The sequence below is a fragment of the Colobus angolensis genome, unplaced genomic scaffold (assembly GCF_000951035.1).
Source record: "Colobus angolensis palliatus isolate OR3802 unplaced genomic scaffold, Cang.pa_1.0 Scaffold46, whole genome shotgun sequence".
Lineage (NCBI taxonomy): Eukaryota > Metazoa > Chordata > Mammalia > Primates > Cercopithecidae > Colobus > Colobus angolensis.
This window is the reverse complement of record NW_012118043.1, coordinates 4,773,917-4,794,850: the sequence shown is the minus strand read 5'-3', so window position 1 is coordinate 4,794,850 and position 20,934 is coordinate 4,773,917. Positions and strand designations below refer to the sequence as shown.

At 39.3% G+C, this 20,934-nt stretch overlaps 1 protein-coding gene across 4 annotated transcripts in view; it reads right to left on the bottom strand.

Moving 5' to 3' along the window:
• TFDP2 (transcription factor Dp-2 (E2F dimerization partner 2)) overlaps positions 1-20,934 on the bottom strand; it is a 220,455-nt gene that overhangs the window by 48,031 nt on the left and 151,490 nt on the right. For 2 of the 4 annotated variants that reach the window (XM_011958086.1, XM_011958087.1), the window contains 3 exons: positions 15,853-15,956; positions 5,416-5,537; positions 3,939-3,986 (listed from right to left, as the gene is read on the bottom strand). The exons of 1 other annotated variant lie outside the window; for it this stretch is intronic. In XM_011958086.1, the coding sequence (XP_011813476.1) occupies positions 3,939-3,986; positions 5,416-5,537; positions 15,853-15,956 (274 nt within the window). The remainder of the gene's footprint in view (positions 1-3,938; positions 3,987-5,415; positions 5,538-15,852; positions 15,957-20,934) is intronic. One more of the 4 variants, XM_011958088.1, reaches the window with a different exon arrangement.

The following is a 20,934-nucleotide window of genomic DNA, read 5'->3' as shown; positions in this document are numbered from 1 at the left end:
AGAGGCATGCTCCAGTGAATGGGGATATTAATGAAACATGATTGGACCCTATTGGATAATTGTTGAAGCAACTGTTGGGTATATAGTTCTATTTTTGTAAAGTTTTGAAAGTGTTCATTATAGTAAGTTTTAAGTCCCAATTCAGAAAGAAAAATATTTACAGGGACTACATGTAATTGTTAATAAGTCCTCAAACAAGAGAAATAGTTCTATTCTACTGCCTTATGCAAGACAAAATGCTAATTAATTTTTATCTCCCTGACCAAATGAAACATGTTTCTGCAGCCAGGGTGAATCATTACATTCATTGTTAACTTGCTCCATACATAACTAAAGGGAAGGATTAATAAGCATTTCAAGCTCTTCATTTGCATTTGAAGGAAAGAGTCAAACAATAACCTCTGATAAAAATAGTTCAGAGCTAGTTATTAAAGTCTAGTCAACATGTATTCATTTACCAAGTATTTAAGAATCTTAGTTAGCTTCTGTTTATGTTCGACTATGTTAGTTTGGGGCTAGGAAGATGTTAGTACCTACAATTGTTTATGAAATACTTTTAGTAAGTTCATTCTATAGTTAAAAAAATAAAAACAAAAGTTAATAATACTGACAGATGTCTGGAGAGTTCTGATTATGTACAATACACCAAGGGTATTAAATAAGGCACTCAGAAGTGTGCCTCGTGCGAAAACATAAAAACAGAAAATGTGTCTGTACCTCTCAATGAATTCTGCCTTGCGTTCCAAGTATGCTTGCACTTCCCACTCCACACGTCTGGTCCCACATCCCCACTTTCATTTCAGTGCAGGATCTTTAGGGGTGGAGAGTAACCTGCTAAACTACGTCCTTTGCAGGGTTTAACACTGTGGTAGGGGATGCTCATAGGAAAGGCACAATAAATATTTACTAACTGGGATAAAATACTCAACTTTTAAAATAATAGGGAAAAAAAAGTAACTTCATTTATTGATATGCTAAAAGGATTATATAAAAACCACTAAAAAAATACAGCATAGTTTCCACCAGTCACTACATCACATTCTCTATCATGCTGACCTTGGATATGGACAGCTTATGAAGAAAAATGTGAGTTATTTGATTACCCTCTGGTCGACTCTACTCCTTGAACAGCAATGTCTACAAAGCTATTCTAAGCATTCCAATTTACCCTTGAAATGCATTGCATTACTACTGCAGTATTATTACTAAGGAGATCTTTTTTTATATGGTATTAGCAGCCTACATGCTTGGTTTTGCTGATTTACAGGGCTTTGTAGAAAAAAAAAAAAGCTGGGCATGGTGGCTCATGCCTGTAATCGTAGCACTTTCTGAGAGGCAAAAGCAGGCGGATCATTTGAGGTCAGGAGTTCATGATCAGCCTGGCCAACACGGCGAAATCCCTACTCTATTAAAAATATAAAAATTAGCTGGGCATGGGGGTGGGCACCTATAATCCCAGCTACTTGGAAGGCTGAAGCAGGAGAATCACTTGAACCCAGGTGACGGAGGTTACAGTAACCAGGGATCATGCCACTGTACTCCATCCTGGGTGACAGAGTGAGACTCTATCTCAAAAAAAAAAAAAAGAAAGAAAGAAAAGAAAAAAGAAAGGAAGGAGGAAGGGAAAGAGGACATAGAGAAAAACCGGCTATCTTTATGAAAATGACTTTGAAAGTGAATTCTAGTTTACATTTTCTTTTTTTCCCTCCCTCATTGTCAGATTGTTAGCTGATATTCTTTGCTGATTGGAGAGTGATTAGCAACACTCTGCTCCTTTCTCTTAGCACAGGGCCTGGTACACAGCAATTCCTTAATAAACATTTCCTGCATGAACAAATTAGAGAGATGACACACTTGAACAGGAAAGATAAGGTCTAAGAGTATGTGAGATACAATAAGTTACTAAACTAGGATAATGAGAGTGAAACGTAAGAAATAAAACAAAAGGAAAGTCAGTGAGACTTGACCAGCCACAGAATATAAGAAAATTGGTTTACAGGGTGATAAGTCAGTCATGCTTTCTAACCCTGAACCTTAATTTTGAAATCCCAGGCTAGGCACAGTGGTTCACTCCTAAAATCCCCGCACTTTGGGAGGCTGAGGTGGGTGGATCATTTGAGGTCAGGAGTTCGAGACCTGCCTGGCCAAAATGGTGAAACCCCATCTCTACCAAAAATACAAACAAAATCAGCTGGGTGTTGTGGCACACGCCGGTAATCCCAGCTACTCAGGAGGCTGAAGCAGAAGAATCGCTTGAACCTGGGAAGCGGAGGCTGCAGTGAGCTGAGATCAAGCCATTGCAGTCCAGCCTGGGAGAGAGAGGAAGACTCCATCTCAAAAAAAAAAAAAAAAAAAAAAAAAAAAAAAAAAAAAAAAGAAGCATAAAGAAAAAAAACACCACTGCGCTGAATCTTACTAATTTAGAACAAGGAATAAAGAAAAACACATATCAAATCTTTGCGGTTTGACAGACGGGTGGTGGGGATACATTACAGAAAAGTTACATTCAAAACTTTTAAAAGAATGATAAAAAAAAAATGCTAGGGAAAAAAGCCACTGAACCAAATGTAGAAAGAGAAAGTTGAACCAATGGCTATACTAATACATTTAATCTAACACTTTTATGTATTCTCACTTATAGATCTTTAGAATTCTCACTTACAAAGGACAATAAAGAGAATCTTGCTTTTTGTACTGTTTGCAGTGCAGAGGTGTCACCCATCATAACTGACAAATAGTTCCATTTTAATGCCCTAAACATTGCTAAATACATCTGCAAGAACTTGTTCTGTTGCCCTTTCCAAGGATAAACACCAGTAAAGACCAGTTTGAGTTGGAAAGAGGACTTTCCATTAGAGAGTAAAGAACATTTCATTTCTATGATACAGCAGCTCCTCAGACGTGATTGTATCTGTTGAAAACAATTAGGACCAAGAAGCAAGCAACAAAAGCCACCAAGAAACTGAAACAGCACTAGTGTCAGGGCAAGAAAACACACATCCTTTATACATATTCCCACAGTTCTCACTCAGAGCCTAGTCATTTTCATTTTAGATTGAATTCTAACACATTTAGCCATCTAGTTTCTCAGGGTACAGCAAATCAGAGATAGCAAATTAGAAAATGTAGGAGTTTCTGATGTGGCAGGCATTTATTTTTTACTTAACTGACTACAAGTGATTCTGATGCACAGTCAGAATGGAGAAGCCACTGTCCTAATATTCTAAGATAATGTGAACTTTCCTTATGCCCAACATATTGCTTAAGATCAAGTGAGAGTTTGTTATGATTTATAAATGTTTTAAGAAAAACTTAGCCGGGTGCGGTGGCTGACGCCTGTAATCCTAGCACTTTGGGAGGCTGAGGCAGGCGGATCATGAGGTCAGGAGTTCGACCAGCTTGGCCAACATGGTGAAACCCCGTCTCTACTAAAAATACAAAAATTAGCCAGGCATGGTGGTGTGCACCTGTAATCCCAGCTATTCAGGAGGCTGAGGCAGGAGAATCGCTTGAACCTGGGAGGCAGAGGTTGCAGTGAGCCAAGATCACGCTACTGCACTCCAGCCTGGGTGACGGAGCAAGACTCCATCTCAAAAAAAAAAAAAGAAAAAAGAAAAACTTGTTAAAGTTTGGGCATGTTAGGATAATGTGGAGCATTCACTTTGATAGAACTCTTCATTTCCCAGACGGAAAGAGGGGAGGTAATACTAAAGGACATACCACCAATAGTCAATCTGCTCACAGGGTAATTTCTGCTGAAACCATACAGATACTATGAGTGAACTGGAGCACTCAATGCAGAATGAAATAATGGCAAAAACTGAAAGAAGTTAAAGTTACATGAAGAGAAACATCGCATTAAACCAGAGTAGTCGCAACGCCAACAACCTCTCTATATAGCAGAATCTTCCAAACAAAATAGTTAGACTTATACTCACCTTTCTGAAAAATCAGAGTCTATAAATTTTCTAGCCCGTTTTCTATCACTAAAAAGGAAAAAAGATAGCATAAAAACAACACATACTTAAATACAATTTAATTTCATTAATACTTTATTATAACTTGTCTAATTAGACACTGAATATATTCGAAGACTAAAACTAACAAATACAAAAGATAGGTTGCATAAAATAAATCTTAATTGTATCATGTGAACAAGATATCACAACATAATAATCATAGGTTGAAAAGAGTTCAGTGAATAGTTAGGGAGGAAAACACTGCAGACCTACAAACAAGACAGAGAAAAATCTTCTTCACTCTGTGAAATACTGACTAGAAAAACACCAGACAATCCTGCCACCTCCAATATAAAGCACAAATGGGGCTGAAAATATCCAGACCCTGGTCATTTCCAAAGTGGGCCAACACTGCTGGCACAGGCTTGGCTTTCACGTTATAATCTTTCAAGGCTATACAGAAATCCAGGGTAACCTTAGATCTACATAAGAATGTTCATGAGGATTGAGTAACGCCCACAGGATTACAGGTAATTCTGTCATTTCAGCTCATTTGATAATGGAAAAGTATGCATATACAAAACTCTTCTGTCTTTAATATATTTGTACGTGTGTGTAGGCATGTATTTATGTATATTAATATGTATACATCTTAAGGCACTTTGCCAGGATTATTAATTCACTTAATATCCTTGAAGCAAGGAGATTCTTACTGTACTAAGATTTACCATCTGCTTGCTCAAACTCACATATGACAGAATCACCAATGCAGTATTCCACCATGTAAATAACTTCTAAAGTAACAAAACATCTCAAGTAACAAAACGAGGTTTTCAGTAATTTATCTTATTTATTTTTCTTTTATGGAAGTATGAGGTACTAAAATGATAAAGTGTGGAGAAAGGTATAAGTATTTTACAGGCAAAGATGAAACATATAGAAGTTTGTACTAAAAGTGACAAATTAGTAACATAGAAGAGATATTGATTCAATTGTTCAGTGTTTAAAAAGAAGAGGAAATTTAATAAAAAAATTTATTTGGCCTCTTTTCCTACCCTTTTCTGGTTTTTAAGGAAATAATTCATAGGGGAAATTCTGAGTATAGCCAACACTTAATATTGAACTCCTTTTTTATGTGAGTTAAAAATATATAAAAATATAGTTTTTATATTTCCAAAACAGTTAAATGTTATAATGAAAGTAGTCCTATTCCAGAGTTTAAAAAGTCACGGCGTTCAGTTATGAGTTATTGTACTGTTTTTTTCTGTTTAAAAATAGTTGTTCCAGAGATGATTTATATCTAAGATATAAAGTGAAATAAAATAGGTGATTTTAAAGGAAAAACATTTGTTTTTAAGAACTAAAATAAAACAAGAACAGAAGACAAGAAAATGAAAAAAAAAAGTCTAAACTTCTTTTTTAAGGTTTTAAAAAGAGTAACTTGCAACACTCTTACCCAGGGACCCAGCCAGTAGCTTCTGCTATGTGTGTTTGAGTAACCATTGCTGGTGCAGGGGTATATGGACTCCCAATCAGAACACTTCCTGAACTGGTTAGTCTCTGTGGTGTGCTTATAATCTGTAAAGTCAGGAACAAAGAATATGATATTCTTAATTATTAAGAAAAGCCTACAGGCAGAAAATAATGTTGATTGCTAACCTACATATGAGGAAATAAAAGGTACTTAATGTCAGTCATCTAAGAATATAAGCAATGCCTTTGATTTACTTATATCCTAGGATCTTAACGCACAAGTATCCTGAATACTGACATGAGGTCACAATTCAGGTTTCAGCAAATGAATGGCAATTTGGAAGGATTAAGTAGAGAACTGACAATGCTTCAAAAATCAGAAAAATGAAAAGCTTTCTTTGAAACTGAGGAAATGAATTGCAGTACAGCTTGATTTACTAGAACCAGGGTAAGAGCAAATCAGACTTCCACAGTCCATCATACAGTATACACAAAGATACTATCCAGCTTGGATAATTATATAGATGCAATTTTATCCTTTTTTAAAAAAGTATTGGACAGGGAGCGGTGGCTCGCGCTGTAAACCCAGCACTTTGGGAGGCCGAGGTGGGAGGATCACCTGAGGTCAGGAGTTCAAGACCAGCCTGGCCAACATGGTGAAAACCCATCTCTACTAAAAATACAAAATTAGCCAGGTATGGTGGTGTGCGCCTGTAATCCCAGCTACACGAGAGGCTGAGGCAGGAGAATTGCTTGAACCCAGAAGGCGGAAGTTGCAGTGAGCGGAGATGGCACCATTGCACTCCAGCCTGGGCAAAAAAAGCAAAACTCCATCTCAAAAAAAAAAAGAGTATTTCATGTTATTAAATACTCTTTGAAGACATTTTAAAGACCATAAAACATTCTACCATGTGGATTTATTATTCTCTATTAGATATATATGGATTTTTAGTTGTTCACTATTATAAAGAATGCTGTGATAAACATTTTTGTACAAAGACCTCGCCCTTAATTTCTATTTCCTAAGGCTAGACTCCAGAAAGGGGATTAATAGAACCCCTAAAGACTTTTTTAGAAAGGTACCTTATATGTGTTACCAAATTCCTTTCCAGGTCTTAAAATTTTCACTGGTTAAAAAACAAAACATGTTCTTCCCAAAGACATTTATAATAATTAATACAAAAAGCCTAGCAGCCTAGTAATAGCTTTAGAAATATTTTCATGTAGGCCGGGCGTGGTGGCTTAAACCTATAATCCCAGCACTTTGGGAAGCCGAGACAGGCGGATCACGAGGTCAGGAGTTCGAGACCATCCTGGCTAACACGGTGAAACCCCGTCTCTACTGAAAAATACAAAAAGCTAGCCGGGTGAGGTGGCTGGCGCCTGTAGTCCCAGCTACTCAGGAGGCTGAGGCAGGAGAATGGCATAAACCCGGGAGGCGGAGCTTGCAGTGAGCTGAGATCCGGCCACTGCACTCCAGCCCGGGCGACAGAGCAAGACTCCATCTCAAAAAAAAAAAAAAAAGAAATATTTTCATGTAAAAAAAAGGGGAAGAGGCATGCTCCAGTGAATGGGGATATTAATGAAACATGATTGGACCCTATTGGATAATTGTTGAAGCAACTGTTGGGTATATAGTTCTATTTTTGTAAAGTTTTGAAAGTGTTCATTATAGTAAGTTTTAAGTCCCAATTCAGAAAGAAAAATATTTACAGGGACTACATGTAATTGTTAATAAGTCCTCAAACAAGAGAAATAGTTCTATTCTACTGCCTTATGCAAGACAAAATGCTAATTAATTTTTATCTCCCTGACCAAATGAAACATGTTTCTGCAGCCAGGGTGAATCATTACATTCATTGTTAACTTGCTCCATACATAACTAAAGGGAAGGATTAATAAGCATTTCAAGCTCTTCATTTGCATTTGAAGGAAAGAGTCAAACAATAACCTCTGATAAAAATAGTTCAGAGCTAGTTATTAAAGTCTAGTCAACATGTATTCATTTACCAAGTATTTAAGAATCTTAGTTAGCTTCTGTTTATGTTCGACTATGTTAGTTTGGGGCTAGGAAGATGTTAGTACCTACAATTGTTTATGAAATACTTTTAGTAAGTTCATTCTATAGTTAAAAAAATAAAAACAAAAGTTAATAATACTGACAGATGTCTGGAGAGTTCTGATTATGTACAATACACCAAGGGTATTAAATAAGGCACTCAGAAGTGTGCCTCGTGCGAAAACATAAAAACAGAAAATGTGTCTGTACCTCTCAATGAATTCTGCCTTGCGTTCCAAGTATGCTTGCACTTCCCACTCCACACGTCTGGTCCCACATCCCCACTTTCATTTCAGTGCAGGATCTTTAGGGGTGGAGAGTAACCTGCTAAACTACGTCCTTTGCAGGGTTTAACACTGTGGTAGGGGATGCTCATAGGAAAGGCACAATAAATATTTACTAACTGGGATAAAATACTCAACTTTTAAAATAATAGGGAAAAAAAAGTAACTTCATTTATTGATATGCTAAAAGGATTATATAAAAACCACTAAAAAAATACAGCATAGTTTCCACCAGTCACTACATCACATTCTCTATCATGCTGACCTTGGATATGGACAGCTTATGAAGAAAAATGTGAGTTATTTGATTACCCTCTGGTCGACTCTACTCCTTGAACAGCAATGTCTACAAAGCTATTCTAAGCATTCCAATTTACCCTTGAAATGCATTGCATTACTACTGCAGTATTATTACTAAGGAGATCTTTTTTTATATGGTATTAGCAGCCTACATGCTTGGTTTTGCTGATTTACAGGGCTTTGTAGAAAAAAAAAAAAGCTGGGCATGGTGGCTCATGCCTGTAATCGTAGCACTTTCTGAGAGGCAAAAGCAGGCGGATCATTTGAGGTCAGGAGTTCATGATCAGCCTGGCCAACACGGCGAAATCCCTACTCTATTAAAAATATAAAAATTAGCTGGGCATGGGGGTGGGCACCTATAATCCCAGCTACTTGGAAGGCTGAAGCAGGAGAATCACTTGAACCCAGGTGACGGAGGTTACAGTAACCAGGGATCATGCCACTGTACTCCATCCTGGGTGACAGAGTGAGACTCTATCTCAAAAAAAAAAAAAAGAAAGAAAGAAAAGAAAAAAGAAAGGAAGGAGGAAGGGAAAGAGGACATAGAGAAAAACCGGCTATCTTTATGAAAATGACTTTGAAAGTGAATTCTAGTTTACATTTTCTTTTTTTCCCTCCCTCATTGTCAGATTGTTAGCTGATATTCTTTGCTGATTGGAGAGTGATTAGCAACACTCTGCTCCTTTCTCTTAGCACAGGGCCTGGTACACAGCAATTCCTTAATAAACATTTCCTGCATGAACAAATTAGAGAGATGACACACTTGAACAGGAAAGATAAGGTCTAAGAGTATGTGAGATACAATAAGTTACTAAACTAGGATAATGAGAGTGAAACGTAAGAAATAAAACAAAAGGAAAGTCAGTGAGACTTGACCAGCCACAGAATATAAGAAAATTGGTTTACAGGGTGATAAGTCAGTCATGCTTTCTAACCCTGAACCTTAATTTTGAAATCCCAGGCTAGGCACAGTGGTTCACTCCTAAAATCCCCGCACTTTGGGAGGCTGAGGTGGGTGGATCATTTGAGGTCAGGAGTTCGAGACCTGCCTGGCCAAAATGGTGAAACCCCATCTCTACCAAAAATACAAACAAAATCAGCTGGGTGTTGTGGCACACGCCGGTAATCCCAGCTACTCAGGAGGCTGAAGCAGAAGAATCGCTTGAACCTGGGAAGCGGAGGCTGTAGTGAGCTGAGATTGTGCCACTGCACTCCAGCCTAGGCGACAGAGCGAGACTCTGTAAAAAAAAAAAAAAAAAATTGAAATCCCAAACTGAAGTATTAAAGTTGGAGGTAAAAATATACTTTTAATATTCATTTGATATGCTAAGGAAAATGGAGTTTTAAATTTCAGAGTCCTCTTACCAAAAATCCAGACATCCTTAATTTAAATGTTATGTAGTTTCTCTGACAATAGAATTAGTTACATTGGGAAAATCAGATAGCAATTGAACATTATTCTGAACATTTTCCTGCCTTCAATCAACATATTTTATGTGCTACTGCCATCTACAGTTTAAAAAGCCAAGAGAGCATATGTATTCCAAAGGGAAAAAAATTACAAAATTATAAAGTGGTATATTAAGAGATTTCACTATTTGATGGAATTTTGGTTTTCACTGTAAGAAACATGCAGTTTTCACTCTTCTAAAATAAGACAGTTATGAGATTATCTTATACAGTTGACCCTTGAATAACATGGGCTTGAACTGGGCAGGTCCACTTATACATGGATTTCCTTTCACTTCTGCCACCCCTGAGACAGCCAGATCAACTCCTCCTCTTTCTCCTCCGCAGCCTACTCAACGTGAAGGCATCGAGGATGAAGACTTTTACGATAATCCACTTCCACTTAATGAATTATAAATGTATTTTTCTAATGACTTTCTTAGTAATATTTTTTCCCTAGCTTACTTTATTGTAAGAATACAGTATACAATACATATTAACATACAAAATAACATTAATATAACATAAAATGTGTTATTTGACTATTTATGTTATAGTAAGGCTTCTAGTCAATAATAAGGTATTAACAGTTAAATTCTGGGGGAGTCAAAAGCTATCCATGGATTCGTGACTGCACAGGGGCTGTGCCCTAATCCCTTGCATTGTTCAAAGGTCAACTGTATTATCATAAGATCTATAACATATAACCATAAGAGAGCCTGTAAGAAAAGGGCAAGTATCTTCAACTGAAACAGGTATTGCTAAACTAGTTTTCATAACTACAGAAAACAAATGAAAACTTTTCATGGGGCCTTTTGAAATTTCTATCTACCATTAAGATTTGGCTTCCAAAAGACACGTGAAGTTCAAAGGGCAAGCAGAAACAGAAGGCTAAGAAGCAAATCGTTGAGTTTTTATCCAAGAATTCTTTAACTAAACAAAAACTTTTTAAAAAATCATGGATGAGGGAGTTAGAGGAGAACCAATAATGGCTCTAACTGGGTGTCTTAGTCCATTCAGGCTACTCTAACAAACCACCTTAGACTGGGTAATTAACTAATTAATTTTCTTTAAAGTCTTCTGCAAGGAGTACAAAACTGGGTAATTTACAAACCATAGAAATTTATTGCTCACTGTTCTGGAGGTTGCTGAGAGGTCCAAAATTAAAGTGCTGGCAGATTCAGTGCCTGGTGAGGGTTTATTCTCTGCTTCAGAGATGATGCCTTCTGGTTGCATCCTAATAGCAGAAAGGGTCCAGGGTGCTCCCTTCAACCTCTTTCATAAGGGCACTAATTCCATTCATGAGGGTGAAGCCCTCATGACTTCATCACTTCCCCAAAGGCCCCGCCTCTTAATACCACCACAGTAGGGATTAGGTTTCAACATGAATTTTGGAGGAACCCATTCAGACCAGAGCATTCAGTTCCTGGCCCTCTAACATTCCTATTTCACAGGCAAAATACATTCATTTCATTCCATAGTCTCACAAGTTCTAACTCCTTCCCCAAATCAGATATGGGTAAGACTCAAAGGTGCAATTCATCCTAAGGCAAATTCCCCTCCAGCTGTGAGTCTGTGAAATCCAATCTGTTTCCAAAATACAATGATGGGACAGGCACAGAACATGCATTCCCATTCCAAAAGGGAGACAATAGAAAAGAAGAAAGGGATAATAGGTCCCAACCAATCCAAAACCCAACAGGGCAAACATTAACTTTTAAGGCTTCAGAATAATCTTTGACTTGATATCCTGCCTTCTGGACACACTGGAGCAGGAGTTGGGCCCCCATCCCCATGACTTTACTGGGGGCAGCCCATGCTCAGTTCTCCCGGGTTAGAGCTTGAGTCTTCTGCATGTGGCTCTCCCAGGCTGCAGTTGCATGCTGGAAGTTCTACTAGACTAGGGCCTCAGGGAGCGACCCCGCCCCTCTCAGCTCCACTAAGCTTTGCCCTGGCGAGGGTTCCCAGTGGTGGCCTCACCTCTGTAGCAATTCTCTGCCAGGATCTGTTAAGGCTCTCCAGCGCATCTTTTGAAATCTAGGTGGAAGTTATCATACCCCGCAGCTTGTGCACTCTGTACCCATTGGAGATGGCATCACTCAGACACTGCCAAGGTTCACCACCTGTGCCCTCTAGAGGAGCAGCCACATACATACTTGCACTATATTTGGGCCTACCGGAGCCACACCTGGAATGGCTAAGGAGCACTGTGCCAAAATTTGGGGAGCAGACTTGACACAGTGCCAGGAAGGGATTGCCAGGGTTTCATTAGCACCTGAAGCCCCTCTTTTGATAGTTTGGTCCCCCATGTCTTGGCACTCTGGGCCTGTGATGGGAGGAGCAGCACCGATAATCACTGAAATGCTGTGGGTTTATTCTTCCATTGTTTTGATGAACAGCACCAAGCTTCCACCCATGCACACTAGTCTTCTTTATCAAAAGGTGACTAGGCCACTCTTTTGGTGTTCTCTCCAGAACATGCTTTTTTATTCTTTACATGGCCAAGCTGAGAATTTCCCAAATCTTCACTTCTGATTATAAATTATATCTTTAATTCACTTCTCTCTTCTCACATTTTACTATAAACAGCCAAGAGAAGTCACGTTGATCCTTTAACACTTTGCTTAGAAATTTCTTTGGCCAACTATCCAATTTCACTGATCCTAAGTTCCTCCTTCCACAAAACATTAAAACAGGAAAACAATTCAGTGAAGTCCCTTGCCACTTTTTTGGTTGTTGTTGCTTGGTTGTCTTATAGTGACCCCTCTGTCAGGGTCACTACAGCCTTGGACTCTTGGGCCCAAGTGATCCTCTCTCCTTAGTCTCCTGAGTGGCAAGGACTATAGGTGCCACCATGCCTGGGTTTTTGTGTGTTTGTTTTCTGAGACAGTCTCGCTCTGTTGCCTAGGCTGGAGTGCAATGGTGCAATCTTTGCTCACTGCAACCTCAGGCTCCCAGGTTCAAGTGATCTTCCTGCCTCAGCCTCCCAAGTAGTTGGGATTATAGGATCTGTTAATCCTATATTAACAGCCACCACCATGTCCGGCTAATTTTTGTATTTTTAGTAGAGACAGGGTTTCACCACATGGGCCAGGCTGGTCTTGAACTCCTGACCACAAGTGATCCACCAGCCTCGGCCTCCCAAAGTGCTGGGATTACAGGTATGAACCACTGCACCCGGCCTAGCTAATTTTTTATTTTTAGTTTTTTTTAGTAGAGATTGAGGTCTCACTATGTTGCCCAGGTTGGTCTTGAACTCCTGGGCTCAAGACATCCTTCTGCCTTGGCCTCACAAAATGATGGGATTACAGGAATGAGCCACTGCGCCCGCCTTTTGCTACTCTGTAACAAGGATGGCTTTTCCTCCAGTTTCCAATAACATGTCCTTCACTCCTGTCTGGGACCTCATTATAATGGCCTTTACCATCCATATTTGTGCCAACATTCTGTTCATGACCACGGAGATACTCTCTAAGAAGAGTGAGGCTTTCTCTACAGCTCTCTTCCTCTTCTGATTCCTCATCATAATCACCCTTAATGGTCCATTCATCTCAAGAGGCTTTTTCCAGGCTGTTCCTCTGAACTCTTCCAGCCTCTGCCCATTACCCAGTTCTAAAGCCATTTCCACAGTTTTAGGTGTTTGTTATGGCAGCACCCCAGTTCTTGGTACTAATTTTTGTCTTAGTCTGCTATAACAAAATACCTCAGCATAGGTAATTTATAAACGATAGAAATGTATTTCTTGAAGTTCTGGTGGCTGGGAAGTCCAGGATCAAGCTAGCAAATTCGGTGTCTAGTGAAGGCTCACTCTCTGCTTCATAGATGGTACCTTCTTGTAGTGTCTTCACTACAGGAAGTGGGGCAAAGAGCTCCCTTCAACTGTTTGTTTTTTATTTTATTATTATTATTTTTTTAGACGGAGTCTTGCTCTATTGCCCAGACTGGAGTACAGTGGCATGATCTCTGCTCACTGCAACCTCTGCCTCCCGGGTTCAAGTGATTCTCCTGCCTTAGCCTCCCGAGTAGCTAGGACTACATGTGTGTCACCATGCTGGGCTAATTTTTTGTATTTTAGTAGAGATGGGGTTTCACTGTGTTAGCCAGGATGGTCTCGATCTCCTGACCTCATGATCCACCTGCTAGGCCTCCCCAAGTGCTGGGATTACAGGCGTGAGCCACCACACTCAGCAATTTTTGTATTTTTAGTAGAGATTTCACCATCTTGACCAGGATGGTCTCGGTCTCTTGATCTCATGACCTGCCCACCTCGGCCTCCCAAAGTGCTGGGATTACTGGCCTGAGCCACCGCACCCAGCCTCAACTTCTTTTATAAAGTCACTAATCCCCTCCATGAGAATGAAGCCCTCATAGCTTAATCACTTCCCCAAAGGTCCCACCCCTTAATACCATGACAATAGGGATTAAGCTTCAACATGAATTTTGGAGGGACATATTAAAGAGATAGCAATGGGGTCTTAACAACAATTAGGAAACCAAAAATGAAATTCTGATTCCTGCCTAAGAACTCAGAACTGAAAAAAGGACCTCAGAAGTAGGTGGACAAATTAAGTACTTGGGGTGGCCCAGTTGAAGGTAGAGTTCCAAATCTCCTCTCCTTCTTGTGACCTTTGTTCTGCTGATCCTGAGATTTACAGTAACTGAGTTAGTACCACACATCACTACTTATTATTAACAGAACTGGACCATGTAAGGACTAACATGCATGTTAGTTCAAACTGACAATGGGAGAAAAATTATATATGCTTCCAAAGGATAAATTCACCTTGGGGTATAGCAGCATTAAACAAACAAAAAATAATAGAAAACAATCTCTCAAAACAGAATAGTATTGTAAGGGCAAGACTCATAAAAATTTGAGTATGTTTAATTTTGGTGCTAATATAATCACATTTCAAAATGCAAATTTTAAAGTTGAGTGTCTTATCTCATTTGCACCTATAGTAGTGGCTGAGGAGGGGCAAATGCTTAGCAAAAGTCTGAAAATATAACCTGAGCTACCTTGAAATGAGGGCTCTTATTTGAGCTTAAATCTCCATGAGGTTTGGAGCTAGACTACATTCTTCACATACTTACAGTAAATTGTGTTGGATCTTTAGCTTGATTTCTGCAGATGATAAACAGTCCTCAACTAACCAAGGAAAATGTCATGTCAAGAATGTGTCCTAAAGTCTTAGAGACTTTCTGAAACCATTAGGTATGTTAAAAGATATTTTTATCTAAATAACTTTGCATTTAACATAGTCCACAGTACACTGTGGGTGAAATTTATTCTTATTGCTCTACAGATGAAAAGATGGAAACACTGGCAACAAAGAGTTATTGCTTAAATGTTTGAGTACTTTTACTAATGGTGGGTAAGGCCATTTAAAGTAGACTTAGTTTCAGAGTAGTGGAATGCAACCTTGTTTATAAATAAGTCTGCTGAAAGTGCTACACACTTCACGCTCTAGCATAATTAATGAATGACTTTACAGAAACAGTTGTTTTCCATTTTTCATTCATTATTTCTACCACTAAAGATTAGATTGTTTTTTCCCCAGAAGCCTTTAATGAAAGGAGTTTTAAATTAATAGCTCCAGATGTAAATTAACTGTTGGGTCTCAGATTCCATTTATGTGAGACTACATAGTTTAGAGCAGTAAAGGTTATTTTACAAGAAAAAGAAAAGAGGAGGAGGACATAAAGCATAATACATTTCAAATCAATTTAAACAACCAAATACAAGAGAAACCTCATACAGAGAGCAAAAGACTTAAAACTACACATCCAGAATCCACAGATTCAAATATGTGAAAATTAAATATTAAAGAGCACAATGACTTTCTTTTTCTCAAGCTCAAGACTTGACCAGATACACTCAGATAAAAACAGAATGTTTTTTAAAAGTGACTCAGATAACTGAAATTAATTATAATTTTGTTTTTTTCTTTTTGAGACAGGGTCTTGCTTTATCACCCAGGTTGGAGTGCAGTGGTGCAAACACAGTTCACTGTGACCTTGACCTCTTGGGCTCAAGCAATCCTCCCGCCTCAGTCCTCCAAGTAGCTGGGACTTCAGGCATGTGCCACAGTGCCCAGCTGTTTTTTGTAGAGACAGGGTTTCACCACGTTGCCCAGGCTGGTCTTGAACTTCTGGGCTCAAGTGATCCACCTGCCTCGGCTTCCCGAAGTGTTGGGATTACAGGCGTGAGACACCTAACACTCCTGGTTTAACTGGAATATCTGATCAAACATATTTAATGCAATTATCCTTTAAATTAGTCTTCGCTAAACAAAGTTTCAATTCTAAGATTTGATAATTTTCTTACCATTTGGGGTCCAACATTCACATTTATTGGTCCTAAGGTTTTTGGTAAAATCTTTGTAGGTGAGTTGGTATTGGAAACTGGAAATGCAACAAATGAAATGTTGCCTGAAATGATATCAAAACATTAAGTTAGTATTCTGCAATACCAAGGCCATTTTCTAGCTATATACACCCATGGTCCTAATTCATTTTGTTGAGGTAATTTATAAATATCTTAGGAAGCACATTATGAACAAAACACACCTTACTGAAAAGCCATACTAATGATTGCTTTGTTGTAAGGAATACTATTAACTTTGCTGCATAACTAATCTTATTTATATTTTACTGAAAGTCTATAAAATAAATAGTTCCAATTATTTGACAATTAACTATGAAACTTTCAGTTGGTCTTTTAGAGGAAAAAATATTTAGAGAATATACAATGCAAATCACAGTTTATATCAGAATTGAGAAAGAGATCTTTAATAGACAAGACGGAACAAATAATATATGTGATGATGAAACATAACATGAAAAGTAAAATAACTATTTAAATTTCTTTATAGTACAAAACATCGAGACTAAAAGCTAACATATTTTCAAACTGTCAAATTGATAATGCTTTAGGGTTTTATAATACTAGAGAAAAAACATGGTGCTAACTAGTTATTAATACTAGAAAGAGTGGGATCTGTACCATGTTTTCAAGTGATCTTAGTACTTTAAATTTCAAATTAACATAGCAAACTGCTACCAAGAAAATTCCCCCCTAAAGGAAAAGCCAACCTATTATTTTCTGAACTATAACATCAACTAAATTCCCCCGACACACTTCAGCTTATCAATGTTTCTCTTAGAAGATAATAGTGTAACAAAATATATCAAAGGAGATCATCCAGGAAGTATGTGAAAGGCCAACACTAAAACCCGGGGACAAACAACATTTTTTTTTTTTTTTTTGAGACGGAGTCTCACTCTGTCACCCAGGCTGGAGTGCTGTGGCTGGATCTCAGCTCACTGCAAGCTCCGCCTCCCGGGTTCACGCCATTCTCCTGCCTCAGCCTCCCGGGTAGCTGGGACTACAGGCGCCGCCACCTCGCCCGGCTAGTTTTTTGTAGGTTTTAGTAGAGACGGGGTTTCACTGTGTTAGCCAGGATGGTCTCGATCTCCTGACCTCGTGATCCACCCGTCTCGGCCTCCCAAAGTGCTGGGATTACAGGCTTGAGCCACCGCACCCAGCATTTAAGGGTAGGACAACAAAGACATTTCCTTCTTAGTTGCCTTCCTCAGATGACCCCCATCTTCCAAAACTTGACCACACTCTTTAATCCCCTTACTATTTTTTTTTTTTTTTTGAGATGGGGGTCTCTCTCTGACACCCAGGCTAGAGGGCAGTGATGCAATGACAGGTCACTATAGCCTCAAACTCCAGGGCTCAAGTGATCCTCCCACCTCAGCCTCCAAAGTGGCTGACACCACAGGCATGCGTCACCACACCTGGCTAATTTTTTTTATTTTGTAGAGATGGGGTCTTGCCATGTTGCCCAGCCTGGTCTCAAACTCCTGTGCTTCAAGCAGTTCTCCCCCTTAGCCTCCCAAAGTGCTGGGATTAAAGCCTTGAGCCATGGCACCCAGCCCAAATGACTTATTTTTTCTTTTTCTTTTTCTTTTTTTGAGAGTCTCACTCTGTTGCCCAGGCTGGAGTTCAGTAGCGTGATCTTGGCTCACTGCAACCTCTGCCTCCCAGGTTCAAGTGGTTCTCCCGTCTCAGCCTCCTGGGTAGCTGGGATTCCAGGCACCCGCCATCATGCCCGGCTAATTTTTGAGTTTTAGTAAAGACGGGGTTTCACCATGTTGGCCAGGCTGGTCTCGAACTCCTGACCTTGGGTAATCCGCCTGCCTCAGCCTCTCAAAGTTCTGGGATTACAGGCGTGACCCACCGTGCCTGGCCCAAAATGGCTTCTTTCATCTCTGCTCTGCACTTTCTGCCTCTTCAGGGATCTCACCCATCAATTATCTACTCTGTCTCCTGAACTTTCAACTATTCCATTGGCCCTTTCCCTTCAGTTTTTGTAGAGTTCATTTTCCCCCTAATTCCACAAATAAAATCAAATTATATTTATTGTACCCACTCAGCAAGTCCAAGTACCCAAATCTGCTTCTACTTCCTGTTCTCACTCTTGATATATGACTGAGCCCTCGTATATGATCATTGAATCCACCCAGTGATCCAATCTAGAAATAACCTTCAGATCTTCACTCCATCTCCTCCTCATTCAACTGACCACCGTATTTGTTATTTCCTTATTCTAGTTCCTTTATGCCAGCAGTCCCCAAGCTTTTTAGCACCAGGGACTGGTTTCGTGGAAGACAGTTTCTCCACAGACGGGGGTGAAGGGAGGTATGGTTTTGCAATGATTCAAGAACATTACCCTTTATCGTGCACTTTATTTCTATTATTATTACATTGCAGTATATAATGAATTAGTTATGCAAATCATCACAATGCGGAATCAGTGGGAGCCTTGGGCTTGTTTTCCTGCTACTAGAGAGTTCCATCGGGGAGTGATGGAGACAGTGACAGATCATCAGGCATTAGGTTCTCATAAGAAGTGTGCAACCTAGATCCCTCACATGCACAGTTCACAATAGGGTTTGTGCTCCTATGATAATCTAATGCCGCTGCTGATCTGACAGGAGGCGGAGCTCAGGCGGTGATGTGAGCGATGGGGAGTGGTTGTAAATACAGATGAAGCTTTGCTCACTCACTGGCTTGCCTGCCTGCCACTCACTTCCTGCTGTGTAGCCCAGTTCCTAACACGTCACAGACTGGTACCTGGTGGCCGACTGGGGATCCCTGCACTATGCTGCTGGCACTCATTTAATTTGCAACTTCATATCTGGTTTGAATACAGTTACCCTCTAACTCAGTTGATTGACAATACTGGCTGTCCAATGGAATCGCCTGGGGAACAATGAACAATACCAATGCCTAGGATCCTAGAGCTGCCGATATAATCGATCTGGGGTGAACCTGGGCATTGGGCCATTAAACATTCTCCAGACAGTTCCAATGTGCGGCCAGGGCTAAGCACCATCGCTCTTACTAGATATCCTACCTCTAACAGCTTTCCTAGCCACTCCATGCATCTATAACAAACCAGTCTTTCAACTGGCAAAACTGTTTTGAACACTCCCCTAATTATGGCTTTTAAGAACTCCACAACACTTCCTAAAAGCCTCTCAGACTCCTCAACATGGCACAAAAGCTCGCAGTGGAGATCTCACCCCTGCCTCCTTTCACAGCTTCATCTTCAGTTGCTCCCTCCACATGTACCCCGCAATCCAACACATTAAATACTTTACATTTCCAGAGAGGCCCCAATTCAACCAACTGGCTTTGGCATACACCTTTCCATCTGTTGAGAAGGCCCTTCTATACTGAGCCAACTCCTACCTACTAGCACTTCAAAATGGATGGCTTCCACACCATTTTCTGAGCAATTATTATGTCCCCAGAATCTGTTCCAGAGGTTTCCCATATATATATACATATATGTATGTACATATAAATATACACACATATATGTATGTACATATAAATACACACACACATATAAAGTGTACATATACACATATATATGCGCAAACACACACACATATAAAGTGTACATATACACATATATATGCGCACACACACACACACACTCTTGTCCTAAGCATCGATGAGGAAAAAAGTATATATACACACACACATTTTATGTGTATGTATATATGTATGTGTGTATACTTTTTTCCTCATCGATGCTTAGGACAACAGTGTGAAATAGATTATTAGTGACCCTATTTTATATATTAAGAAATTGAGATTGAAATTAAATACAAGGTCCCATGGTAGTGAAGCCGATATCTCCACCTCCAAAGCCTCTGCTCTATGCATCTCCTCCTTCTTAAAAGCTGTCCCATCCCCTGTGGTCTAAATTCTGGATATTCCTCTTCTGGCTTCTCATAAAACCTGTTATCACTTACTTGTAATTCTATTATAAATGGGCTACGTCTCTCAGCTTTGTATCCTAGCACCTAGTTTAGTCCTTGAAACAAAACAGGTGCACAAATGATAAAAACTGTTTGATCAGCCAAGATTGAAAGTATTACCTTTCCTAATCTGGATGCCAAACTTCCTGCAATACAGCTTAAATTACAACCCTTGTTATTTTTCCAACCAAGATCATAACTCATACTGAGTTTGAAATCAATTTAAACAGCAGGTCCTTTGTTTATTTCGCTTTTAACATGACTGAACTGGTATTATCAAATAAAGTTTCCCTACCTTGCAATTGTGCAACTGATTTTCTTAAAACAAAATGTGGCCAGGCAGTGGCTCATGCCTGTAATCCCAGCACTTTTGGAAGCCAAGCAGGGCAGATCACCTGAGGTCAGGAGTTCAAAACCAGCCTGGCCAACATGGCGAAACCCTGTCTCTACTAAAAATACAAAAGTTAGCCAGGCGTGGTGGTGCACACCCATAATCCTAGCTACTTGGGAGGCTGAGGCATGAAAATCACTTGAACTGAGGAGGTGGAGGTTGCAGAGAGCCGAGATAGCGCCACGGCACTCCAGCCTGGGCAATAGAGCAAGACTGTCTCAAAAAAAGAAAAAAGAACAATAAATTAACAAAACAAAAATTACAGTCCAGAAATAATTTCACCTATATATGAAAGTTTTGTACATGATAAAGGTAGTATTTCAAACCAATGATGTTGAGACAAGAGACTATCCATTTGGATAAAAGAAATTTTAGATTTCAATTTATCACATTGAACAGAAACAAATTTCAGAAAAATCAAATATTTAAACATAAAAATTAAAACTTAAGAAAAAATACAATAATATTTTTATAATCCCGGAATGAGGAAGGCCCTCCTCACCGTGTTACAGAATTCAGGTATCTTAAGTGAAAAGACTGATGGATCTGACTACTTAAAAATCAAAACTTTCTCTATAGCAAGACTTAATATACTTAGAAGACAAATGTCACGCTGGTAAACAAATGTGCAACGCACAGGTCATTTGATTACCATTCTTTTTTTTTTTTTTTTTT